We start from the raw sequence: 18,453 nt of genomic DNA, 5'->3' as shown, positions 1-18,453 counted from the left end.
GTTATTACTTGTAACATATTTAATTAATATGCAATATTAATTAATAACATATGTAATCAAATATGTTATTACTTGCAATAAAAGGGGTCTGCTGCAGTACTGTAGGCCTGCATGTTTTGTGCAAAGGGGACATTTAGTCACTCGTTTGGATTATTGTAATTGATTCACATACACTGAGTGGAATTTTATCTCTGTGTGTTTGATTAAGCTGAACTTAGGAGCTCTGGCATATTGAATTATTTTTTGGTTCTCTAAATAAAAATTAAAGAACAGAACCAAGGTAAAAACAATCATTACAAGAATCAGCCAACTTTTTTATAATGGACCAAATAGTGCATCTTTTTACTTTTGAGCCATATTGTCTGCCTCAACTAAGCAGCTATAGATTATAGATGATGAATGAATGGGTGTGCCTATATTCCAGCAAAACTTTATTTACAAAACAGGAAGCCAGGCCAATGTTTGCCAATTCATGACCAGAAGTTGTGTTTGTAAGTTTTTTGTATGGTGTTAGTTGAATATATTTTTATTGATTTCAGAGAGGAAGGGAGAGGAAGAGAGAGAGAGATAGAGATAGAAATAATGAGAGAGAATCATTTATCGCTTCCCCTACTGGACATTGAGCCTGCAACCCAGGCATGTGCCCTGACCAAGAATCGAACCCTGATCTCCCGGTTTAATCCTCAACAACTGAGCCACAGCAGCCAGGCAATTTTTTTTTTTTATTAAAAAGTTAAGATTTGGGGATTTATTCTGTTAATTCAGCATAGTACATGGTATATACAAAATTCAGAATCTTCCCTCAAATTATCTTTAAGAATGGCTGTGTCATGCTGGGTATTTGTTTTGTTTTGTTTTTGTTTGTTTTTTAACTCTGGAAAATTTCAAATACCTGAGAGTGGAAAGAATAGTATATGATCCCCCATGTATCCATCACCTATCCTCAGCAATGATCCATTTATGGCCAGTCATTGTTTCTTCGTGGTTTTGTATCATGCTAAGTTTTTTAAATTGAAATTTTAATTTTTACTTAGTTTAGGCACTTTGGAAACTCTACAACCTCACCAAAGAATTTTCTATATAGAAAATCAAGAAGTAAGGACTATGATGTATACACTGATAATATCTGCAATCAGGAACCAGAAGATACTTTTGCTAAAGAGCTTCAACAGTATATACGAGCCAAAGAAATGGCAAATGCTGCTCAGACCTTACTGTCTCATAAAGAATCCTTGAAGAAAGAGGAAGCAATGTGTACACAGAAAGGTAAAGATAAAACATTTTATCATTTAAAGTCTATCTATAGGAGCAATCACTTTGTCCATGACTTGGGGGTTGGTGGTTCTCCTGCATTTTATGATAAGATCATGGTTTATATGGATCTTAACTCCAGATGTGAGACACCCTTCAACTCCTGGCCACTCAGTGTACAATGCTCACTGAGTTTGCAGGAGGAGCTGGGAGTTCAGGAGGGTTATCAGAGGCCATGACTACTTTGAAGGGGAGAATGTAAATCCCAGCCTCTGCATGTAAAAGGGACAAGATATACTTGTTTGTATTGCTATCATCTGAAGATGAATTGACTCAGTGTCAGGGATGGTGGTGTGTAGGACTAATTTCACGTATATGTTCTTTTACATATCTTAGTTTCAGGTTACAACTTAGTGATTAGTCAGTTGTATGACTATAAGGTGAGTTATATAAATAAATCCAGTACCCATCTAGCCCCATACATAGTTATTACAGTATCATTGTATAAATACAATACTTGATCCTCATTTACTGCCTCCCCCCTTAAAATGCTTTTCTGTTTAATATGGGTCATAGATGAGTTTAATCTATATAAAATGTTTTCAGTGAAAAATCTGATAGGAATCTACACAGTCGGTTTAAACATTTGAAAGTTTTACTGTTACAGTTTTATTGTTACTGTTATATGGCAGTTCCTAACTAGATTCCTCCTACCCTGAACACTTCAGAAGGATCTTGCTTGTGGCTAGACTGGGGACTGAACCTGCAATGTAGCTAGCTATGTGCCCTGACTAGGAATCAAACCTGAGACTCTTTGGTGTACTGGACAACGTTTCAACCATCTGAGCCACACCAGCCAGGGCTGCTATTGTACTTTTATATCATCATTAAAATTAATTTTCTGTTTTCAGATATTGAACAAAGAAATAATAACTTTAAAGCTGCCCATAAGAATGGTAAACAGAAGAAAATGAAGCGGAAATGGCCTGGCACTGCAGACAAGGGATCAAATCCATCACTGAGGAACAGGTACAAGGAACAGGTAGGGTCAGGTACAAGGACCATTTCTGCCTTACCCTCGGTGTCAAGTTACAAAACGAGGGTTATCAGAGGTGAAATCTCCGACCACAATGGGCTCCATGTTCTTGCTCACACAGGAGCTGCCAGCACCGCCTTTAAGCCCTCGTGCTGCACCGTTTCCATGCATACATGCACATCAGTATTCCCTTCATTTGTTTACATTGACTTGATTTTTGAGTGTTGTGCTGTCAGTGTATATGGACAGACTGACGGGTAACAGGGAGAAAATACGATAATCATATTTCAAAGGCCACAGAGTTTTACCAAGTTTCTGCTGTTGCAGTCCCTGGTCTATTGGGTATTGACTCCTTCTGGAAATTAAAAATGAATATATCAAAGCATCGGCTTTCCCACTCACTGCTACCCTCCTCTTAGTTTGACTTTGACTGTAGAAGTTCTGTACATGTAATCAGGGTGGGACAATAAGTGATTACTCTGGACTTGGCCTTTGTGAGGGTTTCTAAACTGGTGGAAACCATTTTTATCAGGTTTGGCCACAGAAACATGTGCCAAATTACTAGAAATACTAAATTGTATATTTATATACAATATTGCTCTGCCCCCATATTTTACAAATGAGGAATCAGGCCTAGGATTCAGGTGACTGCCATGGCCACCCAGGGCCATACCAGTGCTGGCACTTTGTGTTTTGACCCTCCCATAAGTATTTGCTTTTATTTGGTTTACATTGACTTGAAAGGTTATTCAGCCAAATCTGATAGCTATTCTATATGAGAAATAAATCTAAGTATATATGTTACAATTTTAACAACATAACCAAAGAGAACCAAAAATTTAAACTGACATATTTATAAGACCTACTTATTTTATAGTGCTCAGTGGAAATTTGACATTATTATAAAACAGACATATAAATAGTAAATTTTATGTATAGCCAGCTCCCTTCTTTGTATTTCTCAAACTATTCAGAAAATTTATGTGCAGAACCTAGTAGCTGTATTACAAGTTAACACACTAACAGTGGTTTATGCTTCTAAAGAGCTAAAATGTATTATGAAATCCCCTTTTGTTTTTATACCTTTATCACCATCTTTAAGGGGATAGTTCTAGTTACATTTGTTCTTTTTTTTTTTTTTTTTTTTTTTATCCTCACCTGAGGATGTGCTTAGAGTGAGGAAAGGAGAGAGAGAAACATGAACTGATCACTTGCCTTCCTTATGCTCCCTGACTGGGGATCAAACTCTCAACCCAGGAATGTGCCTTGACTTTTGGTGCACAGGCCAACACTTAACCAAATGAGCCACTCAGGTTGGGCTACATTTGTTCATTTGAGCTGGTTAGTATACTTAGCTCACACCCAGAGAGCATCTCATTGAAATGAAACATTACACTGCTTTCAGTTTTTATGATTTCCAGTTTCGTCTCCATTGTTCTTGAAAGAACAGCCTTGTTCTTGCCTGACTGGTGTGGCTCAGTGGTTGAAAGAAGAGCCTTGTTCTTGCCTGACTGGTGTGGCTCAGTGGTTGAGCATCAACCTATGAACCAGGAGGTCAAGGTTTGATTCCTGGTCAGGGCACATGCCAACGTTGTGGGTCCGATCCCCAGTAGGGGGCGTGCAGGAGGCGGCCTATCAGTGTTTCTTTCTCATCATTGATGTTTCTGTTTCTCCTTCTCCCTTCTCTGAAATCAATAAAAAAATTATAAAAAATAAAAATAAAGAGGCTTGTTCTTAGACTTCACTTTCTATCACAAGTAGTAGCACTTTTATTTATTTTTTTATTCATTTAAAAAAGGACAAAGTACAATAAAATATTCAAATTGTATAAATACTAATGTTCAATAATAGAATGCTGTTTAAACTGGCAAAACATTTATTTTTCAGCTGGTGTACAAAAGTCCAGATCTTATATATGAAGGTCAATTTAGAAAAATCACTTTTTAATGTTTTGTATGTGTTTTAAAATAATTTATGCAATGGCATATTTCATTTTCTGTTTTTCACATTTTTTTGTTTTTGTATCCAAAGGATGGTAACCCTAAAGAGAAGCAGCAGCGCATTCAAATGAATCAGGGGTTCATCAACCAACACACAGTGAATCAAAAGGGAAAGCAAGTTTGTAAATATTTCATCGAAAGGAAATGTATTAAGGTAAAAAAATGTGTAAGCAAAAATATACTAAAATGGGAGGTGTGATAAAAATGTACTAAGATTGACTTCTAGTTCTATTAAAAGCATTCTTGTTTCCTCCTGGAAAAGGTTCACTTAGAAAATTTTACTGAAATACTCTTTTAAGTTTAAGAAAGGTAATTAAAAAAAATGTTTTGTATTACAAATGTTTAGGCCTTAAAATTTTAAGTAGCTAAATATGAAAACTCAGTAAGAATTCAACCATACAGCTTCTATTTTTTTCTGGAATTATTTGTTTGTCTGAAGTTTAGTAGGAATTGTAATGAGTTAACTGTGAGAAATAATTTCTTTTCCTTGTTCCTTCTTTGGCCCAGGGAGACGAGTGTAAATTTGATCACGATGCAGAGATAGAGAAGAAAAAGGAAATGTGTAAATTTTATGTACAAGGATATTGCACCAAAGGTGAAAACTGTCTGTATTTGCATAATATCCTTTATCACAAGATTTTATAACTTTACTCTTCAGAAATACTTTGTGAACATTTAAAATATGTACAGTTTTGAATGGAACCAATGTCTTAGCTATGGCAAAGCTTTATTATCTAAGCCCAACTCAGTATTGAAGTGATTCAGTTGTATACAGATTTTTTTATTTCACTTAAGAAAAGAGGGTTTCCTTAGAAAGTCTCTCAGATGAAGTATGGTAGGTTTCTGAGACCTGTTTAAGTCCAGAAAGACTTAGTCAGAATTTCTGTTGTGACACTCACTAAATCTACAGGAGGCAGGACTGCATTATTTGGGAATGCTTGTTTCTGTGTATTTTGTATTCTGTGGGGTTAACTGTTCCTTAATTTAAAGCTAACCCTCACTTCAGAGCACAGAGTAAAGACATGTTATAAAAACATGAACATTTTAAGGTAATAGCATCTTTGGTTACTTTTAGTCATTCAGTACAGGAAGTCACAAATTCTGATTTTGAGATTCTTTTCCTGGGAAACAATGTTGACATTGTATAAATTGATTCTTATATATGAATGATTCAGATTTGTTAAGACATACCATTTTCATTGACTTTAATTTCTCTACCCCAAAAGAATGTTTTAAAAATAATCACATTTCTCGGTATTTAAAATACACATCTCTTTTCTTTTTAAATTTTATTGATTTTAAAGAGAGGGGAGGAGAGAGTGAGAGAAGATAGAGAAACATCGATTTGTTGTTCCATTTATTTATGCATTCACGGGTTGATTCGTGTATGTGCTCTAGTGGGATCAAACCCGTAACCTTGGGTATCAGGATGATGCTGTAACCAATTGAGCTAACAGGCTACAGCCACACCTCTTTCTTATATCAATGAAAAGTATCCATTGTCTATTAGAAGAGTGGATATGAAGCAGAAAATGTCCTGTGATAGCTAATAAACTTGATTTATATAATCATCCTAAAGTTAGATTTTTTTCCATGTAGCCCAACTAATAATTCATTGTCTTAAATGGGGAATTTTATATGGGAATTTGATATTTCTGCTAGTCAGAAGGTTCTTTAAGTAGGAAAAATAAAGTCATTAAGTGAATAACAAAATGATTTTGTTGAATTAAGATTGTTCTCTTCCTTAACATTTGGGATACATGAATATCCTTGCAAGTTTTACCACACAGGAGCAAAATGCTATCAGGGCGAGAGCTGCAAGTTTTCCCATGCTCCTCTCACTGCTGAAACACAGGAACTGTTGGCTAAAGTAAGTACAGTTTTAGTCATCTTTTGTTGTTGTTTTTTAAAGAATATGTTTCAACTAAGGGTGAAAATTTGAAAAGCTATTGTTCTTGAAGTAACATGCCTCATAGCTTAGCAAATGGCTAAGGACTTATATTAAGGACTAATGATATAAGAATTTACTTCAGCTTAGAGTATTATTCAGTTTTATATTTGTCCTTATAGCTTACAGGAAAATTTACACTCATTGCTATTATAAATTTGAGTATTCTTAGAACCTTGAATGCAAATTAGAAATGTTAATAGCTAAGCTAAAAAAGGAAGCAGCAAATAGGAGAAAGGTATTCCTATTACACTCTTGGAAGGAAAGTTAAGAATCATTGATTGGTTGATAAACATTTTAGAGTCATATCACAGAATATTTAGCTATTTCAAGCCTTTTCTTTAAATATTCTTTCAGTCTGTGAGAAAGGATAATTGAAAAATAATATTCTATCATTTATATTCTATAATTTCCCATGTGTTATTTGGAGCAAGTCTGTAAAATTAAATTGACATATACGTGAAAATAAAAAATTATTTTAAAACCAAGCCATACCATATTGTGACAGGAGTTGTTCTGAGCACATGCACATGTTAGAAATTCACAGGAGCTTATCTATACTAATAATAGAGGAATATGCAAATCAGCTGGGACACCATCATTAATAACCAATCAGGATGGGGGTGGGCTGTGGCAGGGAGCTCTCAGCTTGCCTGCATCAGGTATCTGAAGGACACGGAGAGGAAGGGAGAGCAGGTAGGCAGTTAGGGGAATCATGCCAGGAGGGGAGAGCAAATAGGCAGTTAGGACGATCAGGCTGGCAAGGGAGAGCAGTTAGGCAGTTAGGGGGATCAGGCTGGCAAGGGGGAGCAGTTAGGGGGATCAGGCCAGGAGGAGAGAGCAGTTGGGGGATTAGGCTGGCAGGAGAGAGCAATTAGGGCCATCAGGTTGGCAGAGGAGCAGTTAGGGGCATCAGGCAGGCAGGCAGGTGAGCAGTTAGGAGCCAGTAATTCTGGATTGTGAGAGGGATCCCTGACTGGAGAGGATGCAGGCTGAGCTGAGGGACAACCCCCAACCCCGTGCACAAATTTTGTGCACCAGGCCTCTAGTTTCTAGATATTTTTAGGTTGTAAAATCTGAAGTGTTACTCTAGAGTTAGAAGTCATAACAAATATTTGTTTGCTTATTAGTATGAAATACGTATGGAAAAATGATATGTAAAATTTGTTTTTCAGTTTCTCTTACAGTCAATATTAGATGAATACTAGGATGAATATTATTGGATCATGAGAAAAATTACAAGTATGATATATGTGATATGCATAAAATGATTTTTTTTTTTTCATATTAGGTTTTAGATACTGAAAGGAAGTCATCATGAAGATGAAAAACATAAAAATAAGGTAAAATTAGGATTTAATACATTTTTTTTTCTTTTTTTTCCCTAAAGCATCTCTAGAAATTGGCATGGAAACAGGACTTTTTCTCAAATAGAAGTAATTTTCTCATTCCTCCTCCACTAAAAAAATTGTAAAATATTTGGTACATATGTCCCCCAAAAATGTATGCACAGTTTGAAAAATTATAAAGGCAGTGTTTATTGAAATATATTTTATTTTTAAAATGTAATAGAAATCGGCTGTTAAAGAGTATTACACTGTATATTATGGGTCTCCATGGACCTGCTTCCTTCTCTGGGTTTGTCACTATGTTTTATATTTTTATTTTCCTCCTCTGTTTCTTTATAAATCTACCAAAGGTACATGGTTCACTAAATAGTATATTTAGTTGTGCTTGTGTTTGGGTTTTATTTAAATATTATCATCCTCTGTATTAAATGGTAACTTGCTATTTCACTCAATATTATCCTTCCAAGATTTATGTAGACGCATGCAACTGTCATTCATTCACTTTACTCCTACATAGTATTTCAGTCATTGAATATGTTATAGTTTATTTAGTTTTTCTATTGAAGGGCACTAAAGTTATTTTCAGTTTTTTAAATGCAAACTGTTATTACAAATAATCATGTTCATGTATCATGATATAAAAATGTGTGAGTAATCCTGGGTGTATACTAAGGAATAGAATTGTTGCATCATCTTAATATTTAAGATGATACCAATCTTCTGTAAAGTGCTTGTAACAGTTTGTACTCTCACCAATTGTTAAAGAACTATTGATCCACTTGCCAACAATACTTTGTTTTATTAAGACTTTACTTTTTTTTTTTAACCAATTTAGTAGGTGGGGAAATGGTGTCCATAGCTTTATTTTATGTACTTATTTTTAATATATTTTTTATTGATTTCAGAGAGGAAGGGAAAAGGAGAGAAAGATAGAACATCAATGATGAGAGAGAATCATTGATCAGCTGCTTCCTGCATGCTCCCTACTGGGGATTGAACCTGCCACCCAGGCATATGTCCTTGACCATATTTAAACCAGGCCCCTTCAGTCCCCAGGCTGATGCTCTCTCCACTGGGCCAAACTGGCTAGGGCCCATAGCTCTATTTTCATGAAGTTTACATTATTTCTGATTTTTACTGGTGTTTGAGTGTCTCCTTTGGTGGAATGGCTGTTAATGTCTTTTGCTTATTGGCCTGATTGTCCTTTATAAATTGGTTTTATATATTCCTGGTATAATCCTTTGTGAGGTATGTATGGCAGGTCTTTTTCCATTTTGTGGGCTGTCTTTTCACTTTTTTTTTGAGGTATCTCAATGAGCAGAATAACTTATTTTGGCAATTTTTTTCTTATGGTATGTTTTGTGTTTTGTATCTTATTTAAGAAATACTTCTTCTCAATCATGAAGATTTAAAATAATTTAATATTTTTTAAAGTTTTACTTTTTACCTTTATATTTTAACTAGAGGCCCAGGGCATGAAATTCGTGCACTTGGGTAGGTCCCTTAGCCCAGTCTGTCCCCTCTCACAGACTAGGAGCCCTCAGGAGACGACCTACTGACAGCTTAGGTCAGTAAGGCCTCTGCTGCAGGCTGGCTCCCTCTGCGGGAGGCAACTGGGCTGATCAGGGAAAGGCCAGCCCCATCACTCCACGGCTACAGCCACTGCCAGCCACCGCAGCCGCCAAAGTGTTTTTATCAACACAGACTCTAGTCCCTTCACCATGAAAAAAATGACAACTTTCTTTAGGCATTTTCAAGATGTGTCTTTCATAGGATATGACTCTTTCTTTCTTTTCTTTTCTTTCTTTCTTTCTTTCTTTCTTTCTTTCTTTCTTTCTTTCTTTCTTTCTTTCTTTCTTTCTTTCTTTCTCTTTCTTTCTTTCTTTCTTTCTTTCTTTCTTTCTTTCTTTCTTTCTTTCTTTCTTTCTTTCTTTTTCTTCCTTTTTCTTCCTTCCTTCCTTCCTTACCTTTCTTCCTTTCCTCCCTCCCTCCCTCCCTCCCTCCCTCCCTCCCTCCCTCCCTCCCTCCCTCCCTCCCTTCCCTTCCCTTCCCTTCCCTTCCCTTCCCTTCCTTTCCTTCCTTTCCTTTTTTTTCCTCACCTGAGGATATGTTTCCATTGATTTTTAGAGAGTATGGAAAAGAGAGAGAGGGAAAAACAGAGATAAACATCAGTGTGAGAGGGACACTTTGATTGGTTGCCTCCTGCATGAGCCCTGACCTGGGCCTGGCCAGGGAGGAGCCTATAACCTAGGAACATGCCCTTGATCAGAATCGAACCTGGATCCTGTGGTCAGCAGACCGAGGCTCTATCCACTGAGCAAAACAGGCTAGGGCAGGATATGACATTTCTTAGCCCCTCCAGCAGTGGACCTTTGTTTTCTCCTCCAGGAGTGTGGTGGGAAAACCCTAGACCACCTTCTTGGATTCTTATAACCCAAGTTACCAAGAACACTGCAAGTGGGGGCATGCAGGGAGCTTAGCCAATGAGCAATCAGAAAAGGTGTTTATGCTCGAACTGGTTTGGTTCAGTGGATAGAGTATCAGCCTGCAGACTGAAGGGTCCCAGGTTTGATTCCTGTTAAGGGCATGTACCTTGGATGGGGCACATCCCAGTGGGGAATGTGCAGGAGGCAACTGATCGATGTTTCTCTCTCATCAATGTTTCTGATAGTCTATCCTTCTCTTATCTTCTGTGTAAAAAAATCAATAAAACAAATTAAAAAAAGAAAAAAGGTGTTTCTTCTGCAGCCCATGTGCAGAGGATCTCCTGTGTTGTGTTCACTGGGCTAGAGGCACACACTGGGGTAGCCCTGCGTTCGCTATGTCTGCCAGGCTGGGGGGTGTGGACCTAGGCCACTTTGAGTGGCACATATGCAAGCGCCCTGCCCTGCCCTGAGCCTGTTTGTGCTTGGCGCCCCAGGCTGCTTGTCCTGGGGACCACTTGGTGCCGGCGCCCATAGGCCACTCCTGGCCAGGAGCGTTCTGGGACTTCGGCTGCTCAGAACCTACATATGGCATTCAGCCATAGAGCGGTCTGAGTCCTGCGGTGGAGGCTCCTTTGAGTCCAAGTGTTCACACCACCTAGGACCGGCGTTCTGGGGCTCACAGCTGCTCGGTGGTCGCTGCGGCTGTGGATATTCAGGCCTCTAACAAGATCCACTTTTCCTTTAAAAATGGTGAGATTTCCCCGTCCAAGCCCGTAGGTAGCTCCGGGAGGGGACCCAGCCCCTCCATGGGTGCTTCCCTGTCAGGGGCACCCTGATCAGCAGTCCTCCACCTTCTCCTGGAGTTCGCCTATCCCTTAGCTTCTAACAAACACTCCCAGCGTGACCCTTAGCTGCTCTCTCTTTCTGCTTTGGGACAAGGCTCAGAACCCGTCCATCTATTCTTTTGCCATTTTGTGTCCCCGGTCTGAGTCCTGAGGATGTTCCTGGGACCCAAGCCGCTTGGCACCTGTGTATGCAAATTAACCCTTCATCTTTGTTGGGTTAATTTACATACTCTTGATTGGCTGGTGGGCGTCACAGAGGTATGGCAAATTTGCATCTTTCTCCTTTATTAGTGTAGATTCCTTGAACTGAAATTATATCAGTCAACATTTGCCACAATAATGATGTTTAACAAAGTACCACAAACTCTCCATCCCGGGTAAAAATAAAAATTTCTTTTTCCTATAGTTGCAGATCATTGGGTAGGCTGTACTTATGTAGCAGGTCCATTGAGATGGCTCTGCCCCACGTTTGTCTTTCTGGGACCTGTAGGCTGGCTGGGCACTTTTTTTTCCTAGCAGCTCAAGAGGTCTTGTTTGCATCACATTTATATACAACCATTGGCCAAAGTCAGTCACATGTCCAAGCCCAAAGTCAAGGAATAGGAAGTACATTCTTTTTTTTATACTTTCTGTGCTGGAGGAACTGCTATATTATATGAAAAAGAGTGTGGCTCTGGCTATAGGGAGAAAGGAAGAAGTGCAGCTAATCATTTATTTTATTTAATGGTAAGGCTGAATAATATACCATTGTATGTATATACCACATTTTATTCATTCATCTGTTGATGGTCACTTGAGTTGCTTTCATGTTTTAACTATTGTGAATAATGCTGTTATGGACATGGATATACAAATATCTTTTTGAAACCATATTTTCAATTCTGAATATATACCCAGAAGTAGAATTGCTAGATCATATGCTAATTCTATTTTTAATTTTTTGAGGAACAACCATACTGTTTTGTCATCAGCTCTACCAATTTACATTCCCAGCAAGAGTACACAGGATTCTGTTTTCTCCACATCCACACCTTTGTTGTTGTTGTTTATTTTTTTGGTGAGGTAATATCTTGTAGTTTTGAATTGCATTTCCTTAATGATCAGTGATGTTGAGCATCTTTTCATGTGCTTATGGGCCATGTGTTTATCTTCTTCAGAGAAATGTCTTAAAGTTTTTTGCCCATTTTTGAATTGGGTTTTTATTTTTATAGTTAAGTTTTAGGAATTCTCTATGTTCTGGATATTAATCACATGATAGACAGTATATCATTTGCAAATATTTTCTCCCATTCTGTGAGTTGCCTCTTCACTCTGTTGATAGTGCTCTTGGATGCATAAGATTTTAAAATTTTTATGAAGACCAATTTGTTTGTTTTTTCTATTTGTGCCTTTGGTGTCATATTTAAGAAATCACTATCAATCCAGTGTCATTAAGCTTTTATCCTATGCTTTCTTGTAAGAGTTTTGTAGCTCTAGCTCTTATGTTTAGGTCTTTGATCCATTTTTTGTTAATTTTGTATATGATATTAGGAAATGGCCAAATCTCATTGTTTTGCAAATGGATATCCAGTTTTCCCAGCACCATTTGTTGAAAGTGCTGTTCTTTCCTCATTGAATTATCTTGGCTTCTTGTTGGAATATATTAAAGTTTATTTTTAGGCTCTATATTCTATTCCATTGGTCTTTGTTCTTTTTCAACTTTGTTTTGGTTAATTGGGACCCCTTAAGATTTCATACAAATTTTAGGGTGGATTTCTCTCTCTCTGTAAAAAAAAAAAAAAAAAAAAAAGGCATTGTGATTTTGGTAGGGATTGCATTGAATCTGTAGGTCACTATATAGTATTGACAACTTAATAATACTAGGTGTTTTAATTAATGGACACGGGAGTCTTTCCATTTATTTATTTCTTCTTTAAATTTCTTCAGCAATGTTTCAGAATTTTCACTGTATAGCTTTTTCCCTTTTCGTCAAGTTAATAAGTATTTTAATTCTCTTGAGATAGTAAATGGAATTATCTTCTTAATTTCCTTTTCAAATTGTTTACCGTCATTGTATAGAAATGTTACAGATATTTTTTTGTTGACTGTGTATTCTACTGTTTCGTTGAATTTGTTTATTCTAACTTTTCTGTGGAATCTTTAAGTAAATTTTCTACATATGAGATCATCGGATGGATGTTTTCTTAACATGATATAATGTTACACTTAGTAAGAAAGTCAGCATTGTACTTAATGGGCAAACAGCAGAGGCATTTCCATTAGAAATGTCTAGTTTCAATTAAAGAAGGTTCTCTGGAAACATCTGCATTAGGCGCCAGTTTCATTTATGAATGCCCTTGATGAGGCAGTAAAAAGTATTCATGCTATTAAACTTCAGATCTTGAGTGCTCGTCTTTCATTATCATGTCTAGCAAAGTGGAAAGATATTATCACGTATTTACATTTACACACTAAGTGGTATTTTGAGGAAGAGCACTCGTGCTATTATCTGAGTTCAAGCTGAATCAACTGCATGTCTTTATGAATACTCTCTACTTCAAAGAACAACTGTGGGGGCCAACTGGTTTCTTCAGATGTGGTGGTTTGGCAGGCACTTTTCCACAAATGAATGGAGTGACCCTGTCACTTCAAGGAAAACAACTGAAAATATTTGTTTTCAATGGTGAAATTCTGTCTTTTGAGTACAAAGGACAATTTCAGAACATTTTATCTGCCTCTAAGCTTTTGAAAACTTTTCTGTATTTAAACATTCTTTTGGTGAAGTTGGTTGGTAATATTAAAGAATGTGATTATTAAAATACTATATAGTAGAACCTTTGAAAGATCTGCATAAATTAATAAACTAACATTTTCCAAATAAACAATACATGACATTACAAAATTATGCATGGGCAAAACACCCATCCAACCTGCAATACAGACTAATGTATTTTCATGTAACAGTGTAGATCATTCCTTGATGTGGTTTCAGATTCTGCATTGCAACTGGAAATTTGTTTGCATTTATTTATTTGTTTGTATTACAGAAAACTTACGTTATTTAAAACTTTTTTTCTAATACTTTTATTATTTTTAAACTAAATTTATTGAGGTGACATTGGTTAATAAAATGATACAGGTTTCATGTGTACATCCCTATAATACATCATCTCTATATTGCATTGTGTGTTTAACACCCAATGATAAATCTCCATCTATTACCATATTTTTTACCCTTGCATATATTTTGAATATTCATTTGACCATCACATAATTTTTAGCTTTTCATGGTTGTGTTATTGCAGCCCTTTCCATCCGATCTGCCTCATTCCACTTCCTTTTCCTTAGAGGGCAGATTTCCCATTGCACTACTTCAGCTGCACCTCCACTGTGTAATGCCCTAAGTCGGGATCTGCTTGTTCTTTGTAGTCTGGCCATCTAAGCCTACTGAGCTCTAGTTCCTGCTGCCCTTTGCTCCACTCTGCTCCCCTCGGTTTCCTCCTGGGAACTAAATCTCACTGACCCCTGCAGCTCCAAACAAGCATACATATAATGAAACCATAGTTGGTTAAAGAATGAGGACTAGAGGAAATATAAGTAAGAAAGCTGTGAGGGAAAAGCTGTATATGTATTTACACATATGTGGCCAGCATGGTTATCATGGCTGAATTAAATTTATATCTGCTCTTCTTTAGAGCCAAAACAAAGAGGATGAATAGTTTATCTATTTATCTTTTATTATCGGAAAGGTAGGGTGAAAAACTTCTTGTAATTATAATTTCATAAAACAGTTCTTAATGTAAGTCTTCATTATGGAATGGACAGCAGTTTCATTTCTAAGATCCTGTGTGACAGGTTTCATACACATTTTTTGTGGTCACTCACTAAATGCCACAACAGTAAAACTCAACTTTTGTCATTTTGTAAGATAAGCCAAGTGTGTAGCTTTTTGATGTTTTGACTTGATCCAGTTGCAGAACTAGAGGAATTGCAACCAGAGATGTTAAGTGACTTGTCCCTGACTTCCTAGGTTTCCTGACTTCCTGCACAGTTGTCTCGGTTCACTGACTAGTTTCTGATAAGCATAACCATTGGGGGGTTATGGTTATGGATTTCTTACAAAATTGCTTGTAGAGGTCAGAATGCTGTGATTGGGTGATCTGGTCTGAGTAATAGGAGCTCAGATTGCTGGTTAGAAGCACTGACCCCACACTGGGGTTCAATGGGATCAGAGTATCTCAGGATAAGCACCTGCTGAAGGAATGCTAGGACCATACATATGAAGTCCTCCTTAATACCTGTCACAGGGATTGTGGTAGTGAAATCCAATTTTGCTATTTACAGATGAGGAAACCATGTCTGTAAGAAGGTCACCTGGCTCCTGTTCTTAGCTGTGTATCATGCATGTGTGCTCCCCTTCCTAACAGAATTCCAGTTTCGCTGAGATGTCCCTCCCTCGTCCATGGCTGGTCGTGCGTTGTGCAGGATGGACCCTGCTGGCCCGAACCCTTAGGGTGTAGCCACAAGGGTCTAGAGTTGTGATTTCCACATTGATGTCACAGTGGGATCACCTAGGAAGCTCTGTAAAACATATGGTGCCTGGAGCCCACTCCCAGAAATTCTGATCTGGGGTTGGGGCTGGGTCCGGACATGAGATTTTCAGTAGTTTCCAGGTGATTCTGAAGCACGGCCAAGGTTGAAAAACACTGGCCTCAACAAATATTAGAAGTGCCACTCTTTTTGCCAGCAGTTGGTTTAGGCTTGAAATAGGGATGCAGCTCCTCTGGTACACTTCTGGGAAAGTGATCATCTCTTGAGATACTCAGGAAGAGGCTAGACCTTGCCTTGAATGTGACACCCAGAGCGGAAGCACCTGTCTCAGGACTTCAAGGGGAGCTAGCAAACCAGCCGAGGTTGACAGGAGAAACCTGGGAAGAAGCTGGGTCCTCTATAGCTGAGCCATGGAATTCACCAGCCTGAGCGAGGAAAGCCGACCTTCAGCCTGCATGTTATACATACCATGTGAAATTATATAATATATACACAATTTTTTATCTTTATTTTTTACTGTTTGAGCCATTTTGACTTGAGTTCTCTTTTATCTGCAGCCAAAGGCAAGATGATAAATGTGAGCCAAGAATCAAACCGACATTCCTCGTCTGAGTCCACCTTTCTGCTCAGCTCTCTTCACCGAAGTCTCCTCGGCTCCTGTTGACCGCACACAGCAGGAAGCCGGTGTGAGAAAGGCGGGAACGTGACACCGGCAAGGAAAGGGCCCATTTAAGAGGGCTGAAAGGAGAGAAGGTGCATGTTGAATAGGGAGGGACAAGCTGCTCAGCTCACCTCAAGGTGGGGTTGGTTCCTGTGAGATGTGCAGCCCTCCTTTACATTATTTAAAAATGTGGGGGAAATAAACATGTTATTATTATATGTTATTCTGAGGTACGTTTTTGTAGTTAACATCTCTAAGGTTGGAGTGTCTTTTTTAGTTGATATAATGTCACACCTCACTGTATTGTCAGTTTATTTTTATTGATACATGAATAATGGTGGCTCTTGTTAGGTTCATGACATGTTTAGATTTGAATATAATTTTAAACTGAAGTTGTACATGTATATAGTCAAAAGTTTACTGTGAAATAAAATTTGTTATAAAATTTATTTTGAATTAATAAATTATGTAAACAAAGAGGTTTTTAATGAAAAAGTGGTTTCTGTCTCTTCCCCTTTGTGTAGGCAGAATTCTTGATTGATTGACTGATACTTTTTTTTAGAGAGGTAGGGGGAGGGAGAGAGAGAACCAACGATTTGTTGTCCCAGTTATTTACACATTCATTGGTTGGTTCTTGTATGTGCCCTGACTGGGGACCAGACCTGCAACCTTGGGGTAGCAGGATGATGCCCCAACCAACTGAGCCACCTGGCCAGGCTGAGGAAGAATTCTAAGTTGGCTCCCAAGACTCCTTGCCTGGCCACTGGAACCTCCTCCGAGTGGGCGTTGTTGTGAGTGTGAGGGATTTCACTCCCAGGACTCAGTTACGATACAGATAAAGAGGAAGCAGTTTTACCTTGGATATAATTAAGGTCTTGGGTCAGTTGGTTTTGAGTTTAAGAAAAAGGAGGTGTTCCTGGGTGGGTCTCAACTGATCAGATGAACCCTTAAAAGACACTTGCACCTCCTGAAATCAAAGCCGAAAAGCAGAGGGAGGTCCTGCCGGCCTGGGAGCTGCCGTGCTGTGAGAGCCAGGGAACTTCAGTCTTCAGCCACCAGGATTCACCGAATTCTGCCAGCTACCGAATGGACTGGCCAGGAGTGCTCCAGGCTCATTTGTACGCTCCCACCTCAGCCTTCGAATCAGCCATTTCCCAAAGGAGCCCAGAAGGTTTTTAATTGCGACAGTCTGGCCAGATGAAGATGCCTTGAGAACATAGCTTCTTGTGAACTGTCATATAGATCAAAAGTGACTGAGACCTGGCCGAGTGGCTCAGTGTTAAGTATCAGCCCAGGCACTGAAGGTCGAGGGTCGAGGTTCGATTCCTGGTCAAGGGCACATATCTGCGGGAGGCTACCAATGGATGTGTCTCTCTCACTTGGATGTTTCTGTCTCTCCCTTTCCACCCTCTCAAAAAAAAAAAAAAAAAAATCAAAGGAAAAATACCTTGAGGTGAGGAATTTTTAAAGAGCAAATGTTCAGGGGTTTTGAGGAGCTCCAAACCTGTTTCACTCACGGGGGACCCCAGGGTGCTGGTTTGACAGTTCCTATGGTTGTGAGCTGGGGAGGAGGGTGAGATTGGGGCAAGTCACGGCCACCAGGCATTTACTACAACTCAGCTGTTTTTCTTGAGTAAATTCTCTTTGAATTCATCTGTTTGAACTTAATTTCCAGAGTTCTGAAAAAATGGCTTTAGCAGGTTTTGCCAGCGTTCTCTCGTGATTTGTGAAGTGCATTTTCAGAGATCCTCTGTCACTGGCCCAGAAGTGGAAACCTGGCTCACTCTAAGTATTGTTTGACATCACAATACCTTCTTTTTAAATTTATATCTGCACTTCAGAGACCTTTGCTTGTGGCTGGCAGGGAGATGGATGGGTGCCCTTGGGTCCTTTCTCTCACGGCCCCTTCCTGCCTGCTGGCGGGGCTCATCCTCCTGGCAGGATGCTCCTCGCTCCGGGGTTTTGGGACATTCACTCGGCTCCAAACTTGTAAACTACCTTCCTTAAGAGGTTCCACAGAAGTGGCCTTATTTATCATTCACATAAGTCTTAAATGAGTTTTGTATGCCAGCTGTATTAAAAAATGTTTCAAATTTATTTGCCTGGATATGTTGCTTGGCGGGCATCTCTGTTATATAATAATATAAACTGGACTTTAATCTTGGACTTCCTGAACAAATTTGTGATTCAGCCCCAGGGCTGCTGACACACCAGCTCCTTTCAGCTTTCCGTGCGCCTGCAGACTGGGCGCCAACCTAAACTTCCCCGCGCAGCTGAACTCAGTTAGGTAAACCCGAGTCAACAGAAGTGCCCCTTATTTCAGCCAAACGCACATAAAACAGCCATTTCAGTCCACGACGGAGGCGAACCTGGTCCCAGTGAATTCCTGATTGTCTCCGGGGCTGAA

The 18,453-nt window shown here is 38.7% G+C and overlaps 1 protein-coding gene across 2 annotated transcripts in view; it reads left to right on the top strand.

The window, feature by feature from the left end:
• The window catches only part of ZC3H8 (zinc finger CCCH-type containing 8), a 34,166-nt gene extending 16,146 nt beyond the window's left edge, over positions 1 to 18,020 (top strand). The window contains exons 4-10 of one of the 2 annotated variants that reach the window (XM_084900255.1): positions 1,035 to 1,266; positions 2,163 to 2,293; positions 4,319 to 4,441; positions 4,795 to 4,908; positions 6,050 to 6,157; positions 7,527 to 7,578; positions 15,943 to 18,020. In XM_084900255.1, the coding sequence (XP_084756381.1) occupies positions 1,035 to 1,266; positions 2,163 to 2,293; positions 4,319 to 4,441; positions 4,795 to 4,908; positions 6,050 to 6,157; positions 7,527 to 7,556 (738 nt within the window). In that variant the 3' untranslated portion in view covers positions 7,557 to 7,578; positions 15,943 to 18,020. Of the gene's footprint in view, positions 1 to 1,034; positions 1,267 to 2,162; positions 2,294 to 4,318; positions 4,442 to 4,794; positions 4,909 to 6,047; positions 6,158 to 7,526; positions 7,579 to 15,942 lie in introns of both variants that reach the window. The other variant, XM_084900254.1, reaches the window with a different exon arrangement.
• Positions 18,021 to 18,453: the final 433 nt, after the last annotated feature.

Source organism: Pipistrellus hanaki (genome assembly GCF_964339955.1).
Source record: "Pipistrellus hanaki genome assembly, chromosome: 12".
NCBI classification, from domain to species: Eukaryota; Metazoa; Chordata; class Mammalia; order Chiroptera; family Vespertilionidae; genus Pipistrellus; species Pipistrellus hanaki.
The sequence above is the reverse complement of the archived record's forward strand: the minus strand, read 5'-3'. Positions and strand labels throughout refer to the sequence as shown.